This window comes from Crinia signifera, chromosome 3 (assembly GCF_055691185.1).
Source record: "Crinia signifera chromosome 3, ASM5569118v1, whole genome shotgun sequence".
Taxonomy (NCBI): domain Eukaryota; kingdom Metazoa; phylum Chordata; class Amphibia; order Anura; family Myobatrachidae; genus Crinia; species Crinia signifera.
In genome coordinates this window covers 304,584,082-304,608,480 of record NC_139219.1, presented here as the reverse complement: position 1 = coordinate 304,608,480, position 24,399 = coordinate 304,584,082, and the positions used below count along the sequence as shown (strand labels likewise).

Genomic DNA, 24,399 nt, shown 5'->3' with positions numbered 1-24,399 from the left:
CTGCGACCTTGTGTTTGTGCATGTGTGAGTGAGAATGATATAGTTTCACTTGCTGCCAACAGATGGCAGTGTTTCGTAGACCCACAAATGGACACTAGACATATACAGGTGGAGCGCCTCTCAGCCAGCACTGGAAATCGCTAGATTCCCTTAGCTGGCACCTATGCGCTTCATCTGACGGGGGCACATCCCGATCAGCATGGCGGAGGGAAGGACTTTACCTGCCTACCTCCGCTTCTGGTCTCCCCTCCGAGCTGCTCCATCTGTATAATAGATAATAACACTGTTCTATTTTTCTCATTAGGTCTGGATTACAAAAGACTGACAGATGCCAGTCTGAGCCCCCTAGACGCACTGGCACCCGTTCTCACCGGTAATAATGTATTAGCCATCTCTAAACTGGCTTCTAGAATCCCCGACTTGGACGGGACGATGCTCTCAGCCAGCTCCATACATGCCACTTGGCTGAAGAAGCTCTTCTGGAATGGTGACCCCCAGCTTCTCAAGAAAGCCCCGGAATCTGCGGCAGAATGGTCACATGCCTACGACGTCTGCAGAAAATATTTTGACCGTCTCAGTCCCAGAGATTTGGCTGCATTTGCTGATGAAATCACGTTCTCCTCAGGTGCCGTTAGCAAGGTATGGTACAGTAACAGATCTGTGATCGAAAGCTTTTCAGCACCCTGTAATGTACCAATCTTCTCTGTGTAGTATAGAAGACCTACAGTAATTAGATAGACACAGTTATTATGCCAACAGAAAAAAGGTTGTGTTCTTCATTATATCATCAAATGTGATCACAGTGGGACCCAGTATTATCTGCAGGGTGTTTGTAGGTAGATAATGTGCAGTTCCTTTTTAGCCAACGCTTGCCTTCTTCAAATCAGTAGTTCTTTCAGTATCATCAACATTGTCAAAGTGTTATGTACAGTAGAAGGTGGCGTAATAGCTACATCCAGTCAGCAGCACACAATGCAACCGTTTAGCATGGAAGTGCACCTGTATGCAGTAGACCAATGGTGGGTAACAGGCGGCCCCTGAACCAGAGGCGGAACTACCATTGGTGCAGCAGGTGCCAGTGGCGTAACTAAAGGGCCGCGGTGGCGGGGAGGCGCCGGGGGTCTGCGGGCGCTATTGTTTCTTCGCCAGCTCCCCACTGCTTGTGGGTGCAGCGGGGAGCTGGCAGGAGGGGGGGGCGTCCGTGCGGCACGGGGGTACCTGTGGTCAGGGACTCGGGAGAGCCTGAAGGTCCCTGCGGCGCTGATTTAGAGTTGCCGGGGTCTCTGCAGCGAAGTGGAAATACTGCGCTACCGCCGTGCGGCGGCGCGGGATGCGCTTCTAACTTTGAAAACACTGGCCACGGCCGCACACTGATTGGCAATCAGCATGCGCCCAGTGTTTTCAGGGTCAGAAGTGCTTCCCGCGCCGCCGCACGGCGGTAGCGCAGTATTTCCACTTCGCTGCAGGGACCCTGGCAACTCATAATCAGCGCCGCAGGGACCTCCAGGCTCTCCCGAGTCCCTGACCACAGGAACCCCAGCGCCGCACGGACCCCCCTGCCAGCTCCCGGGGGGGGGGGGGGGGGGTCTGGCGACGATATTGTCCCGGCGAGGGGGAGCAAAATTTTCTGTTACGCCACTGGCAGGTGCAGTGCACTAAGGTCTCTGATGACTAGGGGCCCACTGCTGTCCCTGTCACCCTCTTGTCACCCACTGTTTTTCTCTGTCCCACTCTTCCTCCCCCTGGCTCTCTCTGTCACACCCTTCCTCCCCATTCCTCTCCCTGTCTCCCCCTGCTTCTCCCTATCACCCTCTTCCTCTCCCTGTCACCATCTGCCTCTCCCTGTCACACTCTGTCTCCCCCTGTCACACTCTGTCTACCCCTGCCTCTCCCTGTCGCCCTCGGCCTCTCCCTGTCACCCTCGGCCTCTCCCTGTCACCCTCGGCCTCTCCCTGTCACCCTCGGCCTATCCCTGTCACCCTCAGCCTTCCCCAGTCACCCTCTGCCTATCCCTGTCACCCTCTACCTATCCCTGTCACCACCTGCCTCTCCCTGTCACACTGTCTCCCTCTGCCTCTCCCTGTCACTTATGGTCGCGTTGCATATTGTGAACTTGGGTTGAGGTGGAGGAGGAGAGCCCAAATTATATTTTTTCACCTGGGCTCAACACCCAAAAGTTCTGCCACTCCCTTGAACCTTCACTTGTGGGGATCTCCCAGCTGTATTAACCCTTGTTAAAGTTGCCTACTGATAATGTATTATTTTCTTGCAATGTAAATGGATTGTTTTAATTTAACACTATGATTAAGGGTAAGGTGTGGCCCTTCAGAAGGACAATGGACCATCCCTGATGTATATCAGGTTGTCTATCACTTTCTACAGGCCAGAGTATGCAAAGACAGAAGGTATGATAATGATATATATTAGTAAGGGAATACAGTCAAAAGGTCGACATGGGGTTTTTCACTGTTTTTTGAGCTGACATGTGCCGACATTTCATGCCCTACCATCCACTAGGGCATGGTGGGAGAATAAAATTGTTTGCCCAAAGCATCGCGAGGGAAGCGAGGGGATGCAATGCACTTCAAACTGTGTCAACACAACAACTGTGTCGACATTCGGGTAAAAAAAACTGCGAAAAACCCCATGTCAACCTTTTGACTGTCGATCTACACACTGTCAACCTAATGCTTGTGTCGACCTAATGTCCTGTCGACCTAAACTAAACCCATGTTGACCTTGACCCATGTTGACCTTTCAAAATGTCGACCTAATGCTTGTCGACCAACATACTGTAGGTGAGGTAATTTCTGCATGAACGATGTGTGCTAACGTATCATCCTCTTTGATGAGGCACTTATGTATTATATAGCTTCCCTTCTGGACCTACAAGCTATGCTATTACTGGTGCCTGTCCTTGTGTTTCCCCCCTATACCCCTATGGATTGTAAGCTTGCAGCAGGGCCCTCCTACCTCCAAGTCTGTCTGTCGTTACCCAGTTTGTTCTATCACTGTCTACTATTGTAAAGCGCAACGGAATCTGCTGCGCTATCTAAGAAACTGTAACGGAATCTGCTGCGCTATATAAGACACTGTAACGGAATCTGCTGCGCTATATAAGAAACTGTAACGGAATCTGCTGCGCTATATAAGACACTGTAACGGAATCTGCTGCGCTATATAAGAAACTGTAACGGAATCTGCTGCGCTATATAAGAAACTGTAACGGAATCTGCTGCGCTATATAAGAAACTGTAACGGAATCTGCTGCGCTATATAAGACACTGTAACGGAATCTGCTGCGCTATATAAGAAACTGTAACGGAATCTGCTGCGCTATATAAGAAACTAAATAAATAAATAAATGAGTCTAGAACAGTAAGATACATGTAACCAAGGAATAAAACCCCCACACTAGTCTCATTTTACACACTAGGTAAAACATACTATTTTACTCCTGCCACAGTGGATACAGCTCGGAACACTTTATAGATCATTCTATCAGCGGTAAACCTGACATTATTCTCTAGGACATACCTGAAATGCAGCACGTTCTACTTTCTGTGCGTACTGACCTTGAGAATGGAGGTCATGTTTCCTGTAGAGATAACTAGTTGTAGATACAATGCTAATTCGCCAAGGTCACATTCTGTCATAGTGGTAGGCTAACAGCACCATTTACCATAAGGCCTTATGATGAGCCAAACCATTCAAATCGGATTATCCTCTCACAGCGGGGTCATTTTCCTGCCTTGCGCTTCAGTAGCAGGTCAGTTGCCAATTGTCTGCTGCGAGATTGCTGTGCATGGCCAGTATTCGCCCGGCAAGCGCCCATTTGTATGCAGAACGCACTTATTACCATACAGATCAGTGAGTGATGTTATTGTTCTCCGACGTTCCAAGTGGGGGAAGCTGCAAGGGCACAAACACTGGAGAAACTTGGTCTTATCGGGTACGGGTGCTAGAAAACTATGGGTCTAATTCAGGTTGACTCCCTAGGCAACATATAATCGCTGCCTACCGAGCACCTTAACGCCGCCCTGCCGAACGAAAATGACTCAGCTGAACGGTTCTGAATTGGGCCCTCTCTGTATTATTTTATGGTGCAGGTTGGTATAACTGGCTCCCTTTATCTCTTATATATTTAGCCAGATCTGTCACTCAACCCCTGTGGAGAACGTTCCTGTGTAGAACAGTTTCACTTTCATGTGTCTAACGTTCCACCCCCTTGACATCACCTCCCCCTGCCCAGCCAGGGCTACAGTACACCATTACTCCACAGCCACCATCCACCATTACTCCTGCACATCCCTACCCTCTGCCAGGACCCCCACGACCATGTCGACTGTGTCGACATTTCGGCCAAAAAAACAGTGGAAAAACCCATGTCGACCTTTTGACTGTCGACATAGACTCTGTCGACCTAATGGCAGTGTCGACCTAAAAACATGTCGACCTAATGAGCTGTCGACATAATGACATGTCGACCTAATGGTATGTCGACCTAAAACCATGTCGACCTATTGAGCTGTCGAACTAATGGTGTCGATGTAATGGCTGTCGATGTAAGTGCTGTCTAATATCCGTCCCAGACCCAACCACCCCCTCCCGCGATTCGCGGGACCTCCGCGACCACCCCCTCCCGCGAAACGCGGGACCCCCGCGACCCTCCCACAAATCGCGGGACCCCAGCGACCCCTCCCTCCGCGAGCCCCCTCCCGCGGTTCGCAGGACCCCTGCATCCTCCCCTCCCGCGATTCGCGGGACCCCTGCGACCCCCCCTCCTGGCATTAAAAGGGCCCCCCGCGACCCCCCCCTCCCGCGATTCACGGCACCCCCCCCCTACTGTGATTTGCGACCCCCCTCCCGCAATTCGCGCCGCCCCCTCCCGCGATTCACGGAACCCCCCGTAGCGCCCCCCTCCCGCGATTTGCGGGCCCCCTCGGCACTTCTCGCGATTTGCGACCGCCCCCTAATTCACACATTCGGGGACCCCACCTCCCGCGATTCATGCCCCCCTCACGCAATTCACGGCACCCCCCACACCCCCCTTCCTGCGATTTGCAACCCCCCACGACCCCCCCCTCCCGCGATTCACGAAACCCCCCGTAGCGCCCCCCTCCCGCGATTTGCGGGCCCCCTCGCAACCTCTCGCGATTTGCGACCGCCCCGTAATTCACACATTCGGGGACCCCCCCTCCCGCGATTCATGCCCCCCTCACGCAATTCACGGCACCCCCCATACCCCCCTTCCTGCGATTCGGAACCCCCCACGACCCCCCTCCCGCGATTCATGCCCCCTCCCGCGATTCACGGACCCCCGCACCACCCCCCTGCGGCCACCCTCCCTTGATTCACGCCCCCCTCATGCAATTCACGGCAACCCCCCACACCCCCCTCCTGCGATTCGCAGCCCCCCCACGACCCCCCCTCCTGTGATTCATGACCCCTCCCGTGATTCACGGACCCCCGCACCACCCCCCCTTGACTCACGGCACCCCACGCGCCCCTCCCGCAATTCACGGACCTCCGCAACCACCCCTCCCGCAATTCACTAACCCCGACAACCCCCCTCCTGCAATTTGCGGACCCCCCTTCCCACGATTCAAGCCCCCCCTCCCACGATTTGCGGACCCCCGCCCCCTCCCGCTAACCGCGGATCCCCACACACCACCCCCCCTCCCGCAATTTGCAGACCCCCCAGACCCCCTTCCGGCAATTCCACCCCCCAGCGGACCACCGCGGCCCCCGCTTCCGCATTTCACGTACCCCCATGACAATGGGGGATCCTGTACCACCACAAGCAGGTACCGCCCCTAGGTGGGAAATCCGGCCCTGGCTGCCGCACTGCAGGTTTCCCCACTGCCCTCTGCACCAGCGCCACAACTTTTATCAATGTCTTGCCCACATACCACTATTATACAGCCTCCTGCTCTCATGCACGCTCACTCCCTCCCAGTGGGAGGAGACGCTCACCCACTGCCGGGAGCTGCATACTGTCCCCCACCCTCCTCCAGTTCTAGGGATGCCCATCGACCATCAATGATTTTCAAATAATCGATGGTTTATGGCCGATGTTGAATACTTTTGCCATCAATGTGGGAGGACACTGCCCTGCCTCCTGTTCTCCTGCCCCGTAACTTCCGCCAGTGGAGACCCGCTCACCCTGTGTTGCCCACATTCCCTATCATGCTTTACCGCCCAGCCTCCTGCTCTCATGCACCCTAACTCCCACCCAGTCGGAGGAGACACTGACTCCTGTATTTCTGTGCTGCCACGCTGGACCCTCACCCACTGGCAGAAGCTGCACAGTGTCCACCACCCTCTTTAGTCCCCCGAATGCCCACACACCCCTATCACTACCCAGCTTCCTGCTCTCCTGAACCGTAACTTCCACCACTGGGTAATCGCTGACGCTGTGTTGCCCACATACCCCTATCATGCCTCATATCCCAGCCTCCTGCTCTCATGCACCCTAACTCCCACCCAGTAGGAGGAGACACTGACTCAGGGCCACCGTCCGGTACTCCTGTGCTGCCACGCTGGACCCTCACCCACTGCCAGAAGCTGCAATACAGGGCATCTTTCATACAATTCTAACCATATTTCTCACAATACAAATGTTCACAAATTAAGGGGCGCGTAGCCCCTTACGCCGGTGTGAAGAGCGCCCGTAGGGCGCGATGAATCACCTAGTGTATGCATATTGTACGATGCACGTATATATATACTACATCCTGGGATTGTGTCTCGCTGAATGTGTTTCGCTTAATTATTATGCCGCTTTCTTCGCTTTCCTGTGTTTCCTCCGCTTTTTTCTCTGAGAAGAATTGGCCAGATGTTCGCTCTACAATTGCAAGTGTTTAACAACTTTTTAAAGGATGAAGATGGCAAACATTCCTGAGCACCAGGGAAAAAAAATACCTCAATCAAATGTGCGCTGGTGACATAAATCAATTTGAAACCATTGAATATTCATGCATAAAATGCTGGAGTGTCTGGTAGGATGATGCATTGTAATTATCCCGCGTCGTGGTACGCAAGACAGCTATCTCCATCATTTACATATTGATATATGAAGCGTTGCCTTGTATTATATTGTTTTTTGTTTACATACATTTTTTATTATTTTCTGCTCACATCTCGCTATCTGCTTCTAAAATGTGAAATGCAAATGCCGGAGTTTTGGCTCCTCGTGCCCGACTTTGGCGGCTTCTCTGTTGGCTTCTTGCGCGGGCTCTGTGCCCTGCATGCTGGACACATTGGCATGATTAATGTACGGAGGCCGGTGAATGGTCCAGGATTCCAGTTAGAAGATATCACTGCCCTACTTACATACTTAATACTTCCAAACCAGCTCTGAAAAGAAAGGCCGTGTTACAACATAAAGGAAAATCTGTGGTTCAAATGACATGTGGTCGGTCTGCCATAGCTATTGCTTTGTGTAGACTTTCATCCCTTTTCCACTGACATGAAAGTCCCAGGATTTTCCACATGAACGCACACCTATCCGGGATTTTAGTCTGTGGAAACGAGTACAAGTAAAAAATACACGGATGATGTGACAAAGGATTTTTACCGTGGTCACAAGAAGGGTTATTAGTGGGTCTTCTCTGGGTGAGCTACAGTGGAAACAGCTCTTACCTGGGATTTTCAACCTGGGTTTTTCCAAAAGGCTGCTGATTGGTTCCTCCTGGGCTCTGGGGGTGGTGCTTGGAGAGGCTGTTTTCAGGGCGGGAGTACAGTGCAGCAGGAACAGGGACATTGGAGAGTGAGACCCGATTAAAATCTAAGGTAAAAGATACTGGTCTGGTTCTGACCAGGGATTTTGGTGGTATTAGAGGTAGGTTTATCAAACCTTCTAGAGACGACAAGTGGAGAAGTTGCTTATAGCGTCCAATTAGATTCTAGAATGTTATTTAGTACAGTATATACAATAAGTTCGAATTGTGCAAAGTCCAATCATGAATATAAGTCTGACCAAGCTCCTTTCATATGTGTAGTGCAGCTGATTCGCCAAGAAAGGCTCACCCAAGCCAATTAGGGTGTTGTAGTTCACATTGAAGAAAGATAGAGAAGTGCACGCCAGTATCATCAGACCGTAAACACTGCGGTTCCCAGCACGGCCACGAGTACGTCCAAACAGGCGGCTAATTACTGCAGACAAGATTCTAGAACGTTATCTAGTACAGTGTGTCGCTGTCTGCAGTGGTGTTTCTAGCACATGTCTGGTTTGCATATCAGTGCTTATATACAGACCACACTGTGCCATAAGCACTACAGCAGACAGCGACACCCCAGGTAGGGAAGAGGAACTGCATCGCCTCCCTCTAATGATTTAGAGTTTTCCCCTTTTTTTATAAAAAAAAACAGCAATTAATTACATGGCAAAATCAACCTGGTTTTGCAGTGTAAATGATTGCCGCTTGAAAATGGGAAAACTCTCCCAAAATCTCTCACTTTCTGAAATCTCTCACCCTATTACCTATTCACCGATAGAAATGTTACCAACATTTCCATCTTCTGGGCGAAAGAAACATAGAATGTGACGGCAGATAAGAACCACTTGGCCCATCTAGTCTGCCCCTTTTAAAACATGTTACCTCAAACCATATTTGATCCTTATTTGTTTGTAAGGATATCAATATACCTATCCCAAGCATGTTTAAATTGTACTACTGTATTTGCCTCTACCACCTCTGATGGGAGGCTATTCCACTTATCTACTACTCTTTCTGTGAAGTAATTCTTCCTCACATTTCCCCTGAATCTTCCTCCCTCTAGTTTCAGTGCATGTCCTCGTGTTCTGTTGCTCCTCTTCCTGTGAAGAATGTCTCCCACCTGTACCTTCCTCCCTCTAGTGTCAGTGCATGTCCTCGTGTTCTGTTGCTCCTCTTCCTGTGAAGAATGTCTCCCACCTGTACCTTGTTAAAACCCTTGTTATATTTGAAAGTCTCTATCATGTCCCCCCTTTCCATTCTGTGCTATAAACTGTACATATTAAGATCTTTTAGTCTTTCCTAGTAAGTTTTGTGATGTAGGCCATGCACCATTTTAGCAGTCCTGTGGTAGAACATAGCTCTCGATCAGAAGCTTTCCCTACCAGAATTAGGGTTGTTGGGGTATATGAAGCCACTATTTCTTTGTGTCTGACTGTTGCATTATGGATAATAACATGTTCCGCCGATCATGCCTTCTCCTTTAGTTATATCTGTCAGTTAATTTTTGTTATCCCAACGCTGGCCAATAATTTGCTTAGATCACATAATTCCGCGTTTGCTCTTTGGTAATGAACAAAGACCTGTGATGTTGAGCATTGTGTTTTGAAGTCTGGGTTCTCTTAGAGGCTGCTATAAAAATGTATGTACGAATCATACAATTCCTGATCTGAATCTGTCAAAACAAGTATGTGGAAGAGCTGATGTGTCTAGGCTTTTCACACATCAATTCTTCGTTCTAAATATTTAGTGTCTCTAGTGCTCATAATATCTGATTAATACTCTGCTTTAGTCAGAGTTGTTTTATGTCACGTCGTCTACAATCCGACTTGTCAACAGCTCTTAAAATATTCATTGTGAAAGTGAGGAACATAAATCTGTTCCAAATATGGTGCGGTAACCGGGAGAGTCAAGCTCTTTTCTCTGTTTGCTTTAGCTGGCGGTGGAAACTCGCACAGAGATGACTAAGAGAACCATCACAGCTGTGAAGCAGATGATTGAGAAGCAGAAGAAGAAGTCCCCTGGGGAAGAAAGTGAAACCTCGGTCACTTACGTTAAGGTGCTTAGTCACCTACAGCAGTCCCATGCTCATCTGCAGACACTCGGCCACACTTTCCTTGACCACTTGAGAAGTTTGGAACAGGTAAGATGTAACTCTCAAAAGCAAGGATTTGCTGTCTGGTACTAGTTAAAAAGGGGGTATTAAATTTCGGGAGCTATTTCCGACAGGGGAAATAGCACTCGCCGCCTATTCAATGCTGCACCTTCCGACAGCATTGAAGGCACTTACCCAGCCTGGGGACCAGGATAGGAAACAGACCAGCACTCACGAGGTTGAAAGTGAAAAAAACATGTATTGGTAGTTCAAAGCATTATACAAAGTACAGTGCAACAAGGCTGACCCAACAGCTGTTTCAACTGGATGCCTTCCATATATATGTTGCTGGTAACTGGCACTCATCCGCTGACTGTGGGTTAAGTTAACCTGGTTCCACTTGTATATATTGACCCCTTTGAGGCGACACTCAGAGACGTATTACCAATCCCAATTTATTGTGTAATGTTTCGGGGCTGTGTCTTTCTCAAGCCTCTACAACAAGTGACAAACTGAAAAACATGCAGTGTATAAATACCTCCTCCTTCTCCCGAGCCGCCAGCCCGCCCAACATGCTGGCAGCGTTCTCCCGCCGCGTCTTCCAAGCCCGTCACCAAGCCTGCTGACGACCGAACTTCCGGTGACGTCACCAAGCCCGGTGAGAATGGACAGAAGACATGAAATCATGAAAATAAAAATCTGATTGTAATCTCCAGTAGTATAAATGAGAAGTACTGTACAATATAGTCTGATCATCTTTCCCCTTAAGCGGAAGCCGCCAGCTGCACTTTAGACTTATAGGGGTATTCAATGCTCTGGCGAGCGCAAGGTAGCGAATCCTGTTTTGGATTCGCTGTGCGCTCGCCAGGAAATATCGCTGCTCTTTAATTCGTGAGCCTCCCCCAGCCCACACTATTCAATGCGTCAGGGGCTCGCTGCCCCTGACGTCGAATGTAAGCGAATATGTCTAGTGGCGAATCCCCGTGTGTCCCCCCCCCCCGCACAGCCCGCAGCAGCAGTCCTCCGTCTCCGGCAGCCCCAGCGCTGACATCACCGTGCTGTGGCTGCCGGAGCTAAAGGCCTGCTGCTGCGTCCCTGTTCTGAGGCTGTGCGGGGGGCTCCCTGCGACATCAGTGATCCCCCCGCTGGAGAATCTCAGCAGCAGGGGGGGAAAGTGCCATGGCGGAGGGGGCGGGCGAATGTGGCATGGCGGAGGGCGGGAGAGCACTACAGTACGCACAGCTCCCCCGCCTCTGCTCACTGAAAGCAGCAGTGGCTGCTATCTGCAAAAGATTCGGGCTGCTGCTGCTGCTGGTCCTTGTCCCCCGCATATCTCTCCCCCCTCCCGTCCTGTCCCCTCACCTCCCTCCCCTCACCTCACCCCCAGGGCTGCAGGGTGCTGCTGGGGTCGGAGCCGCTGCACTCACTGGTCCCGATCATCGGGATCAGTGTGCAGTGAATATATGAATATTAATGAGCGGCTCCGGCTCCCGGCCCCCTGCTGGCGAATGTGTAAAAAAAAAAAAAAAAAATATTGTTTAAAAAAAATATATATATTAAAAATATATTCATGTGCTGCACGTATATGAATAAAAATAGCATGCCCCTTCATAGGAAAAATATTCTGATTTTTGAACACAAAAAAAAAAATTAAAAACGCTTTAATTTAAAAGATCACATTACAGTTCACCTAAAAAAGCTGCCGAATGCTAAACGGAGAATCATGGCGAAAATCAGTGGAGAAAGCAGTTCTCCATTTGAGCATTGAATACACTGTCGGCGAATTCCACTAAAAACCCCATTGAAAATCACAGGCGAATTGTGGAGAATAATTTACGGCGAATCGGCAGACATTCGCTGTTCATTTGTGGCGAATTGCCTCCATTGAATAGGGAGAATTGTTTTTTCTAACAGAAAATTCGCCGTAAACCCAGCGAATTGCCAGATTCACTGAAAAAAACCGGCGAATCTGAGGCATTGAATACTGGCCTTAGACTTTTCATGGAAGTACCTTGTTAAAGGCTACATTGAGCCTTTTACCACACTCGCCCCCATCTGTCCTTCTGTCTCCGAAAAGGTTCTTTTGCTGTTATGAAAATGTATTTATTTTGCCTGCAGAGACAATGGTCTCTGATCCGTCATTTTGCAGGAGTAAGAAATACAAGTATATAGAATTATTCATAAAAATACAGAATATAATATTTCTAGCCTGAGGGGAATGTTCCCTAAGATCAGTTGGTAAAATATATAACTGTGCACTGTACAGAAGTGGAATCTAACCGCAGCCTTTGTGCGCCTAAGCTGCGCTAATTTATGCTAATGCCAGAGGAAATGCCTGCTGCCGGCTTCTGCTGTCTGTAGATATAACATCGCATCCTCTGTGTAAACTTTGGTCATCTGTATAACCCTCTGGTTGCTCAGGATAACCAGTGCTTTCTAGGGATGGCCGTCGACTATCGATGATTAAAAATCATCGATGGTTTATGGTTGATGTCGAATAGTTTTGCCATCGATGGGGGAAACCAGATGGTTTCCCACCATAGATGTCAAGCTTAAACAAATAGTTTTGCTGTTTCCCCAAGGTGCCGGGGACACGGAGCCTAGCTCCGTCCCCGACACCCATGAAGCCCCACCCCTGTATTTTGATTGGCCCACAGACCAATCAATCAAAGAAAATGGATGATGATCCATTGAATAGTACAACACTATCGATAGGCAGTTGCACTTTTGCCATCGATGGCAAAGGCAACCATGGCTAGTGCTTTCCTGTTGCTGAGGCCAGTGAAGCGGTGTCTTTGGATGCAGCCACTGGCCTCAGTACGCCCAGAACACAGAGCTAGAACGCCTCCGCTTTCTGTAACTCTATCCGCCGTCGCCTCCACAGAATGTCAGTCATGCTTTTCCTACAGGGCACTGCGACAGAGGCCTGCACATGGGTAGTTACCAATCCTGATTATGCGTAGCTCTGAAAACAGTGGAGAGGTACACAAAAACTTGGGTTCTTGTACCTCTATGAAGCTGGTCCTTAGTAAGATTTTGGATTACCATAGATGCCTCCTGTACTGTGGCGACTAACGTGACCAAATTAGTTTATTCTGATGTGTTTTTTTTGTGGACTTGATTGTGATCAGTCTGCAGAAAGTGCCTAAAACATCAAAATGGTGTACGGGGGCGTGAGTCAGTTCTCATTGCACACATAAAACAGTTTTCCCCTTAGCCCTTTTCGTTTTGATGGTCCTGCTTGTGATCGAGTTTATATGATGCGTTCCATTGCTTGACATTGCGTAATGCAGGCTTGTCCAAACTGTGGCCCTCCAGGTGTTGTGAAACTACACGTCCCAGCATGCCTTGCCATAGTTTTAGCATTCCCTAATAGCAAAACTGTGGCAAGGCATGATGGGACTAGTAGTTTCATAGCTGGAGGGCCATAGTTTGGACCTGCCTGGTATAATGGGTTTATACAGCCATGTCATAGGCCCATCATACTAAAACAACATAACAGAGCGCAGTTTAAGAGATAGCTATATTGGCTCCATGGTAACTTGGTAGTGTCATTTAGTGTTGTGATCACGAGAAGCTCATTGTGTCATTATAATAAGATGTCACCGTCATGAGATAGAACTGTGCCCAGCATTATACTTACAAGTTTGATGTCACGTTATGGTTCTGTTTTTGTCAAAGGAAACCTGGTGTTCCTGCATATAGGTTCTGTGTTCATGTCTGTTGTCATTGACCACAGTGCTGGATAATGGAGACCAGCAGGCAAGTCACGTGACTCCAGGTGTCCTCACAGTGGACTGTGGAAGCTAGACTGGCCTTGGCTGTATTTATCCTGGTCAAACTGGGATTCTTCTCTCATTACTGGGACAGGGTGTGAATTAGCTCAGACACGATGTCTAGGTAGACAGCAAAATGTTGACACATGAAAACGGTTGACTTTTTTTTTAGTTTTTTGGGGTGTCCGCTCCGGGCCAGGAGTCCATGTGGATGGTAAAGCATAAAAATATACAAAAATGGATCAATCGTGAAAAAAAAAGTTGATCTTTTTGTGTGTCTCATCTCAACCTTCATGTGCCGACCTTTTGTCGATATCGACCCTTGTTCATGTCGACCATTTGGTATTAACTTATTCACTGTCTACCTAGACATTTTCTGTGAGCCATCCGGATACCACTGGGTTGTGGATGGAAAGAAAGACATTAATTAGGCCAACAGTCGATCGGTCGGCCACAATTAGTCAACAATGAAAAGGTCGACACATGGAAATGTTCAACATGTACAAGGTCTACATTGCCAAAGGTTGACACAAGGAAATAGTTGCCACAGAAAAGGTTGACACAGGTTTTTCACATTTTTCGTGTCTGTGTCGACATGGCCCCCAATGAGTGTAACCCCTACCCTCGGATGCCTCTCTTCATTTGCTATGCTGCGGGCAAGGGCACTTTACCGTTCTCATTTGTAGTTGACATGGATCATCAAGAATTAACAAGTCGCTTAAAATGTGAAAAACTCACTTTTCACATGTCGACCATTGGCATGTTCAACTATTTGCTTGTGTCGATCTTTTTATAATGTCAACATAGGGCATGTTAACCTTTTTCATGTGTCCACCTATTGACCATTGACCAATTGTGGTCGACCTGTGAACTGTTGTCCTAGACACGGTTGACATATCAACCGGAACCAATCCACTTTACAGTTTGGATTTCTATCAGATGTAAATAAATGCAAGCCAATGACGATCTCACGCTGTCCGCGTCTCTCACTCTTATATCTATATTTCAGGAGCGTGCACAGAAGTATTCTCGTTTATACGACCTGTCGAGGTCTGAGAAGGAGAAGCTGCAGAGCCTGGCGGTCACCATGTGCCTAGATGGGCAGCCTCTGAGCACCATACAGACGTTACTGGAAGTGGCTGTGGGTGATTTAGGAATCCTTCCAAAGGATATAGTGCGGCGCGCTGCGGAGAGGATCATCGCCTCGCTGAGGTAATTGCATTGATATGCAAATTAGGGTTCACATAAGATAAAAGCCATTGGGCCAGGTGCACTAAGATCAAAAGTGATAAAATGGAGAGTGATAAACAGCCAGCCAATCAGCACCTACCTGCCATGTCACAGGCTGTGTTTGAAAAATGTCAGACAGGAGCTGATTGGTTGGTTGTTCATCATTCTCCATTTTATCACTTTTGACGCTTAGTGCCCTGGCCCAGAGTCATTTGCTGCATCTAAAGTGAGACCATTGTGGCCCTGGGCCCCTCTTTCTTATTCTGTTCCATGTCTGTTATTGTGTCGTTGGTCTAGGCACGTCCCTTTAATAAATTTGTTACTTTAGGTATATATGTTGCTTAAAACAGGTATATTTTATTATTGTGGGTGATTATATATATTTTTTTTTTAACCCCTTCATGACAGAGCCAGTTTGTGCCTTCATGACAGAGCCCTTTTTTTTAAATCTGACATGTCTCCCTTAAGTGGTGATAACTTTTTTTTGCTTTTACTTATCCCAGTGATTTTGAGATTGTTTTCTCGTGACACATTGTACTTCAAGTTAGTGGTAAATTTTGGTTGATACAGTCTGTGTTTTTTTGTGAAAAATACCAAAATATCGTGAAAAAATGGAAAATTTAGCAATTTGCAAAATGTTAAATTTTCTGCTTGTGAGACAAATAATCATACCACTCAAAATAGTTAATAACTAACATAGACCATATGTCTACTTTATGTTTCCATCATTATTTCAACTTCCTTTTAATTTTTTTGGACACTAGGAGGCTTACAATATGAATAGCAAATTTTCAAATTTTCAAGAAAATTTCAAACACTGATTTTTTTAGGGACCAGTTCAGTTCTGATGTGACTTTGAGGGACTTGTATGTGAGACACCCCCATAAATGATGCCATTTCAAAAACTGCACCCCTCACAGTATTCAAAACAGCATTTTGAAAGTTTGTTAACCCTTTAGGTGTTTCACAGGAATTAAAACAAAGTGTAGGTGAAATTTCAAAATTTCTTTTTTTTTTTTGCAGAGTTTCAATTTTAATACATTTTTCTAACGAATACAGTAGATTTTACTAGAGAAATGTGACTAAAAATTGATTCCCCCAATTCTTTTGTTTTCAAAAATATCCTATATGTGGCCCTAGTGTGCACGTTGACCAAACCACAGGCTTCATAATAGAAGGAGCACCTACTTGATTTTGGAGCCTCCTTTTTATGAGATTTTTTTTTAGGCACCATGTAGGTTTCCCCATTTTGCAATCTACACCCCTCAGGGAATTCATCTAGGGGTATAGTGTACATTTCAAACCCCCAGGGGTTTCACCAATTTTGGTACAACTGGGCTGTGAAAATGAAAAATTCCATTTTTTTACACAAACATGCACTTCTGGCTCAAGATTTTTCATTTTCACAAGAAATGAAGGAGACAAAGCACCCCAAAGTCTGTGCCCCAATTTCTCCCGAGTACGGCAATGCCTCACATGTGACCAAAAAATACTAGTTGGGCGCATGGCAGGACTCAGAAGGGAAGGAGTGATTTTTGGATTTTGCAGCACAGATTTTGGTGGAATGAATGGTGGGTGCTATGTTGCATTAGCAAGACTCCCAAAGCACCAATACAGTGGAACCCCCCCACAAGTCACCCCATTTTGCAAAGTACACCCCTCAGGGAATTCATCTAGGGGTATAGTGTACATTTCAAACCCCCAGGGGTTTCACCAATTGTGGTACAACTGGGCTGTGAAAATGAAAAAATTACATTTTTTTACACAAACATGCACTTCTGGCTCAAAATTTTTCATTTTCACAAGGAATGAAGGAGACAAAGCACCCCAAAGTCTGTGCCCCAATTTCTCCCGAGTACGGCAATGCCTCACATGTGACCAAAAAATACCAGTTGGGCGCATGGCAGGACTCAGAAGGGAAGGAGTGATTTTTGGATTTTGCAGCACAGATTTTGGTGGAATGAATGGTGGGTGCTATGTTGCATTAGCAAGACTCCCAAAGCACCAATACAGTGGAACCCCCCCACAAGTCACCCCATTTTGCAAAGTACACCCCTCAGGGAATTCATCTAGGGGTATAGTGTACATTTCAAACCCCCAGGGGTTTCACCAATTGTGGTACAACTGGGCTGTGAAAATGAAAAATTACATTTTTTTACACAAACATGCACTTCTGGCTCAAAATTTTTCATTTTCACAAGGAATGAAGGAGACAAAGCACCCCAAAGTCTGTGCCCCAATTTCTCCCGAGTACGGCAATGCCTTACATGTGACCAAAAAATACCAGTTGGGCGCATGGCAGGACTCAGAAGGGAAGGAGTGATTTTTGGATTTTGCAGCACAGATTTTGGTGGAATGAATGGTGGGTGCTATGTTGCATTAGCAAGACTCCCAAAGCACCAATACAGTGGAACCCCCCCACAAGTCACCCCATTTTGCAAAGTACACCCCTCAGGGAATTCATCTAGGGGTATAGTGTACATTTCAAACCCCCAGGGGTTTCACCAATTGTGGTACAACTGGGCTGTGAAAATGAAAAATTACATTTTTTTACACAAACATGCACTTCTGGCTCAAAATTTTTCATTTTCACAAGGAATGAAGGAGACAAAGCACCCCAAAGTCTGTGCCCCAATTTCTCCCGAGTACGGCAATGCCTCACATGTGACCAAAATATACCAGTTGGGCGCATGGCAGGACTCAGAAGGGAAGGAGTGATTTTTGGATTTTGCAGCACAGATTTTGGTGGAATGAATGGTGGGTGCTATGTTGCATTACCAATACAGTGGAACCCCCCCACAAGTGACCCCATTTTGCAAACTACACCCCTCAGGGAATTCATCTAGGGGTATAGTGTACATTTCAAACCCCCAGGGGTTTCACCAATTTTGGTACAACTGGGCTGTGAAAATGAAAAATTACATTTTTTAACACAAAAATGCAGTTCTGGCTCAAAATTTTTCATTTTCACAAGGAATGAAGGAGACAAAGCACCCCAAAATCTGTGCCCCCATTTCTCCAGAGTATGGCAATGCCTCACATGTGACCAAAAAATACCAGTTGGGTGCATGGCAGGACTCAGAAGGGAAGGAGTGATTTTTGGATTTTGCAGCTCAGATTCTGGTGGAATGAATGGTGGGTGCTATGTGGCATTAGCAAGACCCCCGAAGCACGGTGAAATGATGAACCTAATAATCCATAGATGTGTGGTATATTTTGAAACACTCCTTTATACATAGGCCGGGTTTGTCGGGGCAAGTTTCACAGTGGAAAATAGTTTCCTTTCTTATTCCCTTTTTATAGCAAACTTTGCACCTTTTTTGTGTCCTGCCCTTTCTTGCAGTGGAGGGGATTTCGTTGGGAAAATGCTGCCCTGGTACAATACGGGGGCCAGTACTAGAAGTACTGGGGCCCTCTGCCTGCTGGTTCCCAAATATTAGGCCCTTTATGACTTCCTCTTGAAAGTGCATAAATGTCTCCCTCTGGCCGGTAGAACGGAATAGCACGTAAGCGTTATACAGTGCCATCTGGATGATATACACGGCCAGCTTCTTGTACCAGATATTTGTTTTCCGCAGGGCACTGTACGGCTTCAGTACCTGATCTGAAAGATCCACTCCGCCCATGTACTTATTGTAATCTAGGATACAATTTGGTTTTGAGGTGTGGGTACTGGTACCTCGTACAGGGATGGAGGTGGTACTGTCTCCATGAATTGTTGTCAGTATAAGGACATCCCTCTTGTCCTTATATTTGACCAACAACATATTTTCGGTGCATATTCCCCTGCTTTCACCCCTTCTTAGTACTTGGGCAATGTGCGTTTTGGGGAGGCCTCTTTGGTTCTTGCGCACAGTACCGCAAGCTGCTGTACCTCTTGAACCAAGGGCCTTAAACAGGGGGATGCTAGTGTAAAAGTTATCCACATAGAGGTGATAACCCTTATCCAGGAAGGGGTGCATTAAATCCCAGACAATTTTTCCACTAACACCTACGAGGGAGGGGGGGCATTCTGGCGGTTCAATTCTTGAATCCTTCCCTTCATATACCCTAAACTTGTGGGTGTACCCTGTGGTGCTTTCACACAGCTTATACATTTTTATGCCATACCTTGCCCTCTTACTGGGAAGGTACTGGCGGAATTTAACCCTTCCTTTAAAATGTATAAGGGACTCGTCGATACTAATACATTTATCAGGGATGTATAGCTCTGCAAATTTGGCACTGAAATGATCAATGACCGGCCTGACTTTGAATAGCCTGTCAAAGGTGGGATCATCTCTGGGTGGGCACTGTGCATTATCGGTGTAATGTATAAATTTATGGATCGTCTCAAAACGAGCCCGGGGCATGGCCATACGGTAAAATGGGGTGCTGTACAGAACATCTGTACTCCAATATTGCCTAATTTGTGGCTTTTTTACTATGCCCATATGAAACACCAGACCCCAAAACGTCATCATCTCTACTGCATCTACAGGGGTCCACCTAGCAAATGATGACGTGGGGTTTTGAGCAATAAACTGCTGGGCATATAAATTAGTTTGGTCCACCATTAAATTTATAAAATCATCAGAGAAAAATAATTTGAAAAAGTCAATTTCTCTGAGACCTGTGGAATCAAATTGGATTCCTGGCATGGCCAAAAACTCAGGAACCTGGGGCTCAAAATTGTCTGGTGGTGGGGTCCATACGAGATCAATTATTGGGGGGGGGGTCTCAGCTGCTCTACGGGGGCGTCTTTGAGGGGGTCCCTCATCACCAGAGGAGGAAGAGGAGCTTAAGACGAATCCTTCAAATTCCCCGCTTGCCTCACTGGCTGTGTCAGAGTCAGAGGCAAGCATGGCATATGCCTCCTCCACTGAATACATTCTTCTGGATGACTGGGATGACATTTGGGATGACATTTGGGATGCCATTTTTATTTTTGTGTTACTGGTAGTGAAATGTTTCAACACGTGTATAGTGTAGGGGGGGGTACAAACTTTATTTCAACCAGGGGGGTATGTAGTGTGTAGTGCGTATGTAGTGCAGAAAAAAAAAATACTTTATACAAAAAAAAAAAATTGAAGGGGTTAAAAAAAAAAAAAATTGAAGGGGTTAAAAAAAAAAAAAATTGAAGGGGTTAAAAAAACAAAAAAAAAGGTCCTGCGCCAAAAATTGAGCACAGATGTTGTTCAGTAACGTCCGTCACTGAACAGCGCTCAAAGGCAACAGGAATTTGATCAAAAAAAAAAAAAAAGATCAACCCTGTGCCGAAAAAGCTGATCAGTGATGTACGTCACTGATCAGTGCACAGTGGCCACAGGACACCCACAAAATCACAGTGTGTGTAAAAAAAAAAATTAAAAAAAGACCACACAGCACCCACAAAAAAAAAAAAGGTGATCAGTGATGCGACACTGATTACCAGTGAGGGGCAGCAGGTGCACAACCTTTGGTGCAACTGACAGTGCAACTGGCAGCAACTGACAGGTATATATAAAAAAAAAAAACCTCTGCGCCCCCAAAAAGTTGCTGATCACCTCAGATATAGTGATCAGCACAAAAGGCGGGGGTAGCAGACACAAAATATACACTCTCTATCACTCTCTGTCACTATCTCTCTCTATCTCTCTCTATTTCTCACTATCTATCACTATCTATCACTATCTATCACTCTAGGACACTGCAGCAGCAGCACTGACAGTTATATGTATAAAAAAAACCTGCACCCCCAAAAAGGGGGGGTAGCAGACACAAAATATACACTCTCTATCACTCTCTGTCACTATCTCTCTCTATCTCTCTCTATTTCTCACTATCTCTCACTATCTATCACTATCTATCACTCTATGACACTGCAGCAGCAGCACTGACAGTTTTATATATAAAAAAAAAACCTGCACCCCCAAAAAGGGGGGGTAGCAGACACAAATCTCTCTATCTCTCACTATCTATCACTATCTATCACTATCTATCACTATCTATCACTATCTATCACTCTATGACACTGCAGCAGCAGCACTGATGGCGTCTGCAGCGCAGTCACCGTTAGTTTAAATGTCGCGCCTTGGCTGTGATTGGTCCGTGGGTCCCACGGACCAATCACAGCCTTGGGGGCAGGTGGGGTGAGGGTGGGGTGAGGTGTCATCGTCACCGATGACCCCCTCATGCCCCCTGACGCCCGGCGGTGATTGACACCTGTGTTACCGAGCGTCTGATTCGCTGGTAACACAGGAAAACGCTGTGAATGGCTGTTCACACTGAACAGCCAATCACAGCGATCGCCGACGGGGGGGCGGCATCGCAGCCCCCCCTGGGCATGCAGGGACATGTCTGCTGTCAGGGACAGCAGACATCGTCCCTCTGTCACTGCGTCTCTAGACGCAGTGACAGTTTAAAGTCATGACGTATATATACGTCATGTGTCGGTAAGTACTTCCCGGCCATGACGTATATATACGTCAAATGTCGTGAAGGGGTTAACACACCTGAAATTGAAAACGTATTACTTTTTATAATATATTTGTAATCCTTTTTATGCTTTCCAAAACGTTCATAAAAATCGAGGATTTGCTATGTACTGTTGCATGCCGGTTGGTTCTAGAACGCTCTGCTTTGTGTAAGAACTTATAAACACTGACATCAGCTGAGTTTGTTAATGATTCGTTGAGTAAAGCGGCGTTGCGCACGGGTGAGTCCGTCCATTCGGGCAAACAGGCGTAGACTACCTAGAATAACTTCTATTAGAAAAGGCAATTAATTACAACGGATCATTAGCCGAGCAAAATGACACTCGTGCCTGAACCGTTTTACCTTTGTTTTACCCCTCACAAATATCCGTTCACAAGGTCTTTTTGACGATGGTTATACCCTCAAGGCAGCAATTCCCAACCCTATCTGTATTGCTATATGCCCTGCAGCTGTCAATGGGAGAAAAAAAAAAGTTCATTCAAAATAAATCAGATGAAATGATTTGGGGATCCAAGAGTGACCTCATCCCTGTAGGGGACATGCTCATTTTCAGCACATAAAAGATCAGTCTGTAGTTTTGGCTGACATTCCTGCTTGGTACAGCCTTTTAGCACAGCATGTTTACTATGAGTGCTTTCCAGGACTGGGAGTCTATTACAATACCGGCCTCCCCGTACAGATATCCAGAATACAGAGAGACTGAACTAATTAGGCCCCTTCAGCGCCAGAGGGAAATGATTAATCACCTTTAGGCCTCTTCACCGCTGAAGGGTTTAAAAGATAGATAATTGTGGATGGAAAAGAAAAGAATTATCTGGGCAGGAGTAGTATAAATACCCCGGCCAGCCATGCGTAAAATGCCAATTTCAAACGTGGACAAAATTGCTTTAGGAACTCAAGTGCAGCAAATGACATAACAGCACTGCCACTTGAAATAAATTAATATGAGCACTAATTACAGCAAACAAACAACAGCCCGACAGGGCATTAAGCTAAATGACTTGCGTTTTTGGACAATATTTTACTTTATGTTGTTAACCTTATACTGGCTGATCTAAAAATGATTTTTTTTAACAAAGTTAATATACTCTTGATGGAATACATACGGATGACTGGCGGTTTAAATGCCTGCAGTCAGAATAATAATAATAATGACTCCGGCATACTAAGGTATGGAATCCTGACAGGTAAGTAAACTGACTTTCCCATCCCCCATTCCTAACCCTCCCTACCAGCAGCCTATAACACTAACCCGCCCCTCTAGTAAATAACCCTCATACCCCACCTTCTACAACCCTTACTCCCCCTTTAAGTGCCTAACCCTCTGCGCAGCCTAACTCTAGACACCCCCCCCCAACGCTATATTCCCACTAGTGCCTAACCCAGTGGTTCCCAAACTTTTTTGAATCACGGCGCCCTAGAGCATCAAAATATTTTCAAGGCACCCCTAGGCCAAATGCTTCTTATCGAGAAATTCAGAAAAAAATAATTAAATGAAATGCATTGTGTTTATATGTCACAGTTATCTGGTGAGGGACAGGATTTGCTTCTGTTTGTCCACATATATTATGACTGGCAGCCACCAGCACTGGTTTTGCCTGGTACATTGACCATAAATAATATGATTTGATCTTGGTCCACCAACCCAAGGCACCCCTGCAAGTGTCCTGAGGCACCCCAGGGAGCCTAGGCACACAGTTTGGGAACCACTGGCCTAACCCTAATCCCCCCAAGTCTAACGCTACCGCTCCCTACATACTTACATTCGGGATTCCGGCAGTTGGGATGCCTTCGCCTCCATCCTAATCGATGGTTGCATTCCGGCGCGGCTCTCTTGTCATTTAGGGATGTAGTGATAGTACATGGCCACATTACTTACGGGCATGACCAGCCTTTTACATGGCCACATTACTTACGGGCATGAACGGATGGATCGGGCCGCCGGGAAACCGTACCACTTTCCGGTGGGCCATCCCAAAACTCACTAAAACCGGGCCAGCTGCGCCCCCCCCCCCCCCCCCCTGGGCTGGCTGGGCTGCGGACCGGCTGTGGCACTTTGCCCAAATCCATAATGGGCGCGGGAGGGCTTCCCTTTTCTCCCTACTGTTGCTGCTGCTCCTAGCAGCTCTCTTTCCCCCACTGCACGGCTGAAGAAGCTCCGCCCCCTCCACCCGGAATCTGGAGCCACCGAGCAGAAAGCAGCAGGTATGTAAGCACTCATTACATACACCATCACCCTCTCCCCCCCCCACACATTACATACACCACCACCGGCGCAACCCCCCACAGCATTCGCCGTCACCCGTGCGCATTACATGCACCACCGCAAACCCCACCTCATCTCCGCCCCCCCTCCCCTGGCCTGGACTTTGTACCGGTTTCCTGGGTCTCCAACGCTCCATTGAAAGTATAAAAAGGGGGATAGGACCACGCCCCTTTACCTGTAACCACACCCCTTTCCAAATTTGTACCGGTTTTTGCCCTTCAGATGTAGAAGGGTATAAAAAATATACGTATACATTATTTTCTGGTTGTTTTTCTACTAAAAGAGAGCTTTGGCCTCTGTCTTGTTGGGCCACCCTGGCCGAAGCTCCAAATGGGCAGCTCCAAAGTTACTGCCCATCTTCTAGCCACAGCAGAGATGGCCGACAGAATCCAGGTGGGAAGACTGCTGCAGCGCACGTAATTCATTCAATTCTAAGTATAAATGATCCCAAACAGACTACACAAACATTTCTAAGCACCTATGAGGCTGCCATCGAGAAGTTGCACAGCCTATCCGGGAAGTAACAATTTCATTGTAATCTACAACAGAACTGCAATCATACCAATTTTAGTTAGATTTAGGTTTCGGTAATTATTGCCTGTTCTCAAGGTCGTACTGAAAGCTTTTCGGTCTGATTCAGTCCTGTTCGCTAGGCTGCCTATGCTCATAACCTAGCGAGAAGCTAAACGCCGCCCCGCTCCCTAACACATCCCCTTGCCTGCGGCCGGACGGGAGAGAAAACATTCGAATGATTTCTTTCCCGTTCGCTAAAATAAGTCAGTCTAAACTGACTTTTATTCCGGCTGCAGATCCCTGAATTGGGCGCGGGCACTGATTATTGGTGAATATGTTGTAAAT

General features: G+C 47.0%; 1 protein-coding gene across 1 annotated transcript in view; it reads left to right on the top strand.

The window, feature by feature from the left end:
• The window catches only part of NBAS (NBAS subunit of NRZ tethering complex), a 540,465-nt gene that overhangs the window by 363,537 nt on the left and 152,529 nt on the right, over window positions 1-24,399 (top strand). The window contains exons 44-46 of the mRNA XM_083178566.1: window positions 305-639; window positions 9,655-9,861; window positions 14,599-14,801. Of these exons, the coding sequence (XP_083034692.1) occupies window positions 305-639; window positions 9,655-9,861; window positions 14,599-14,801 (745 nt within the window). The remainder of the gene's footprint in view (window positions 1-304; window positions 640-9,654; window positions 9,862-14,598; window positions 14,802-24,399) is intronic.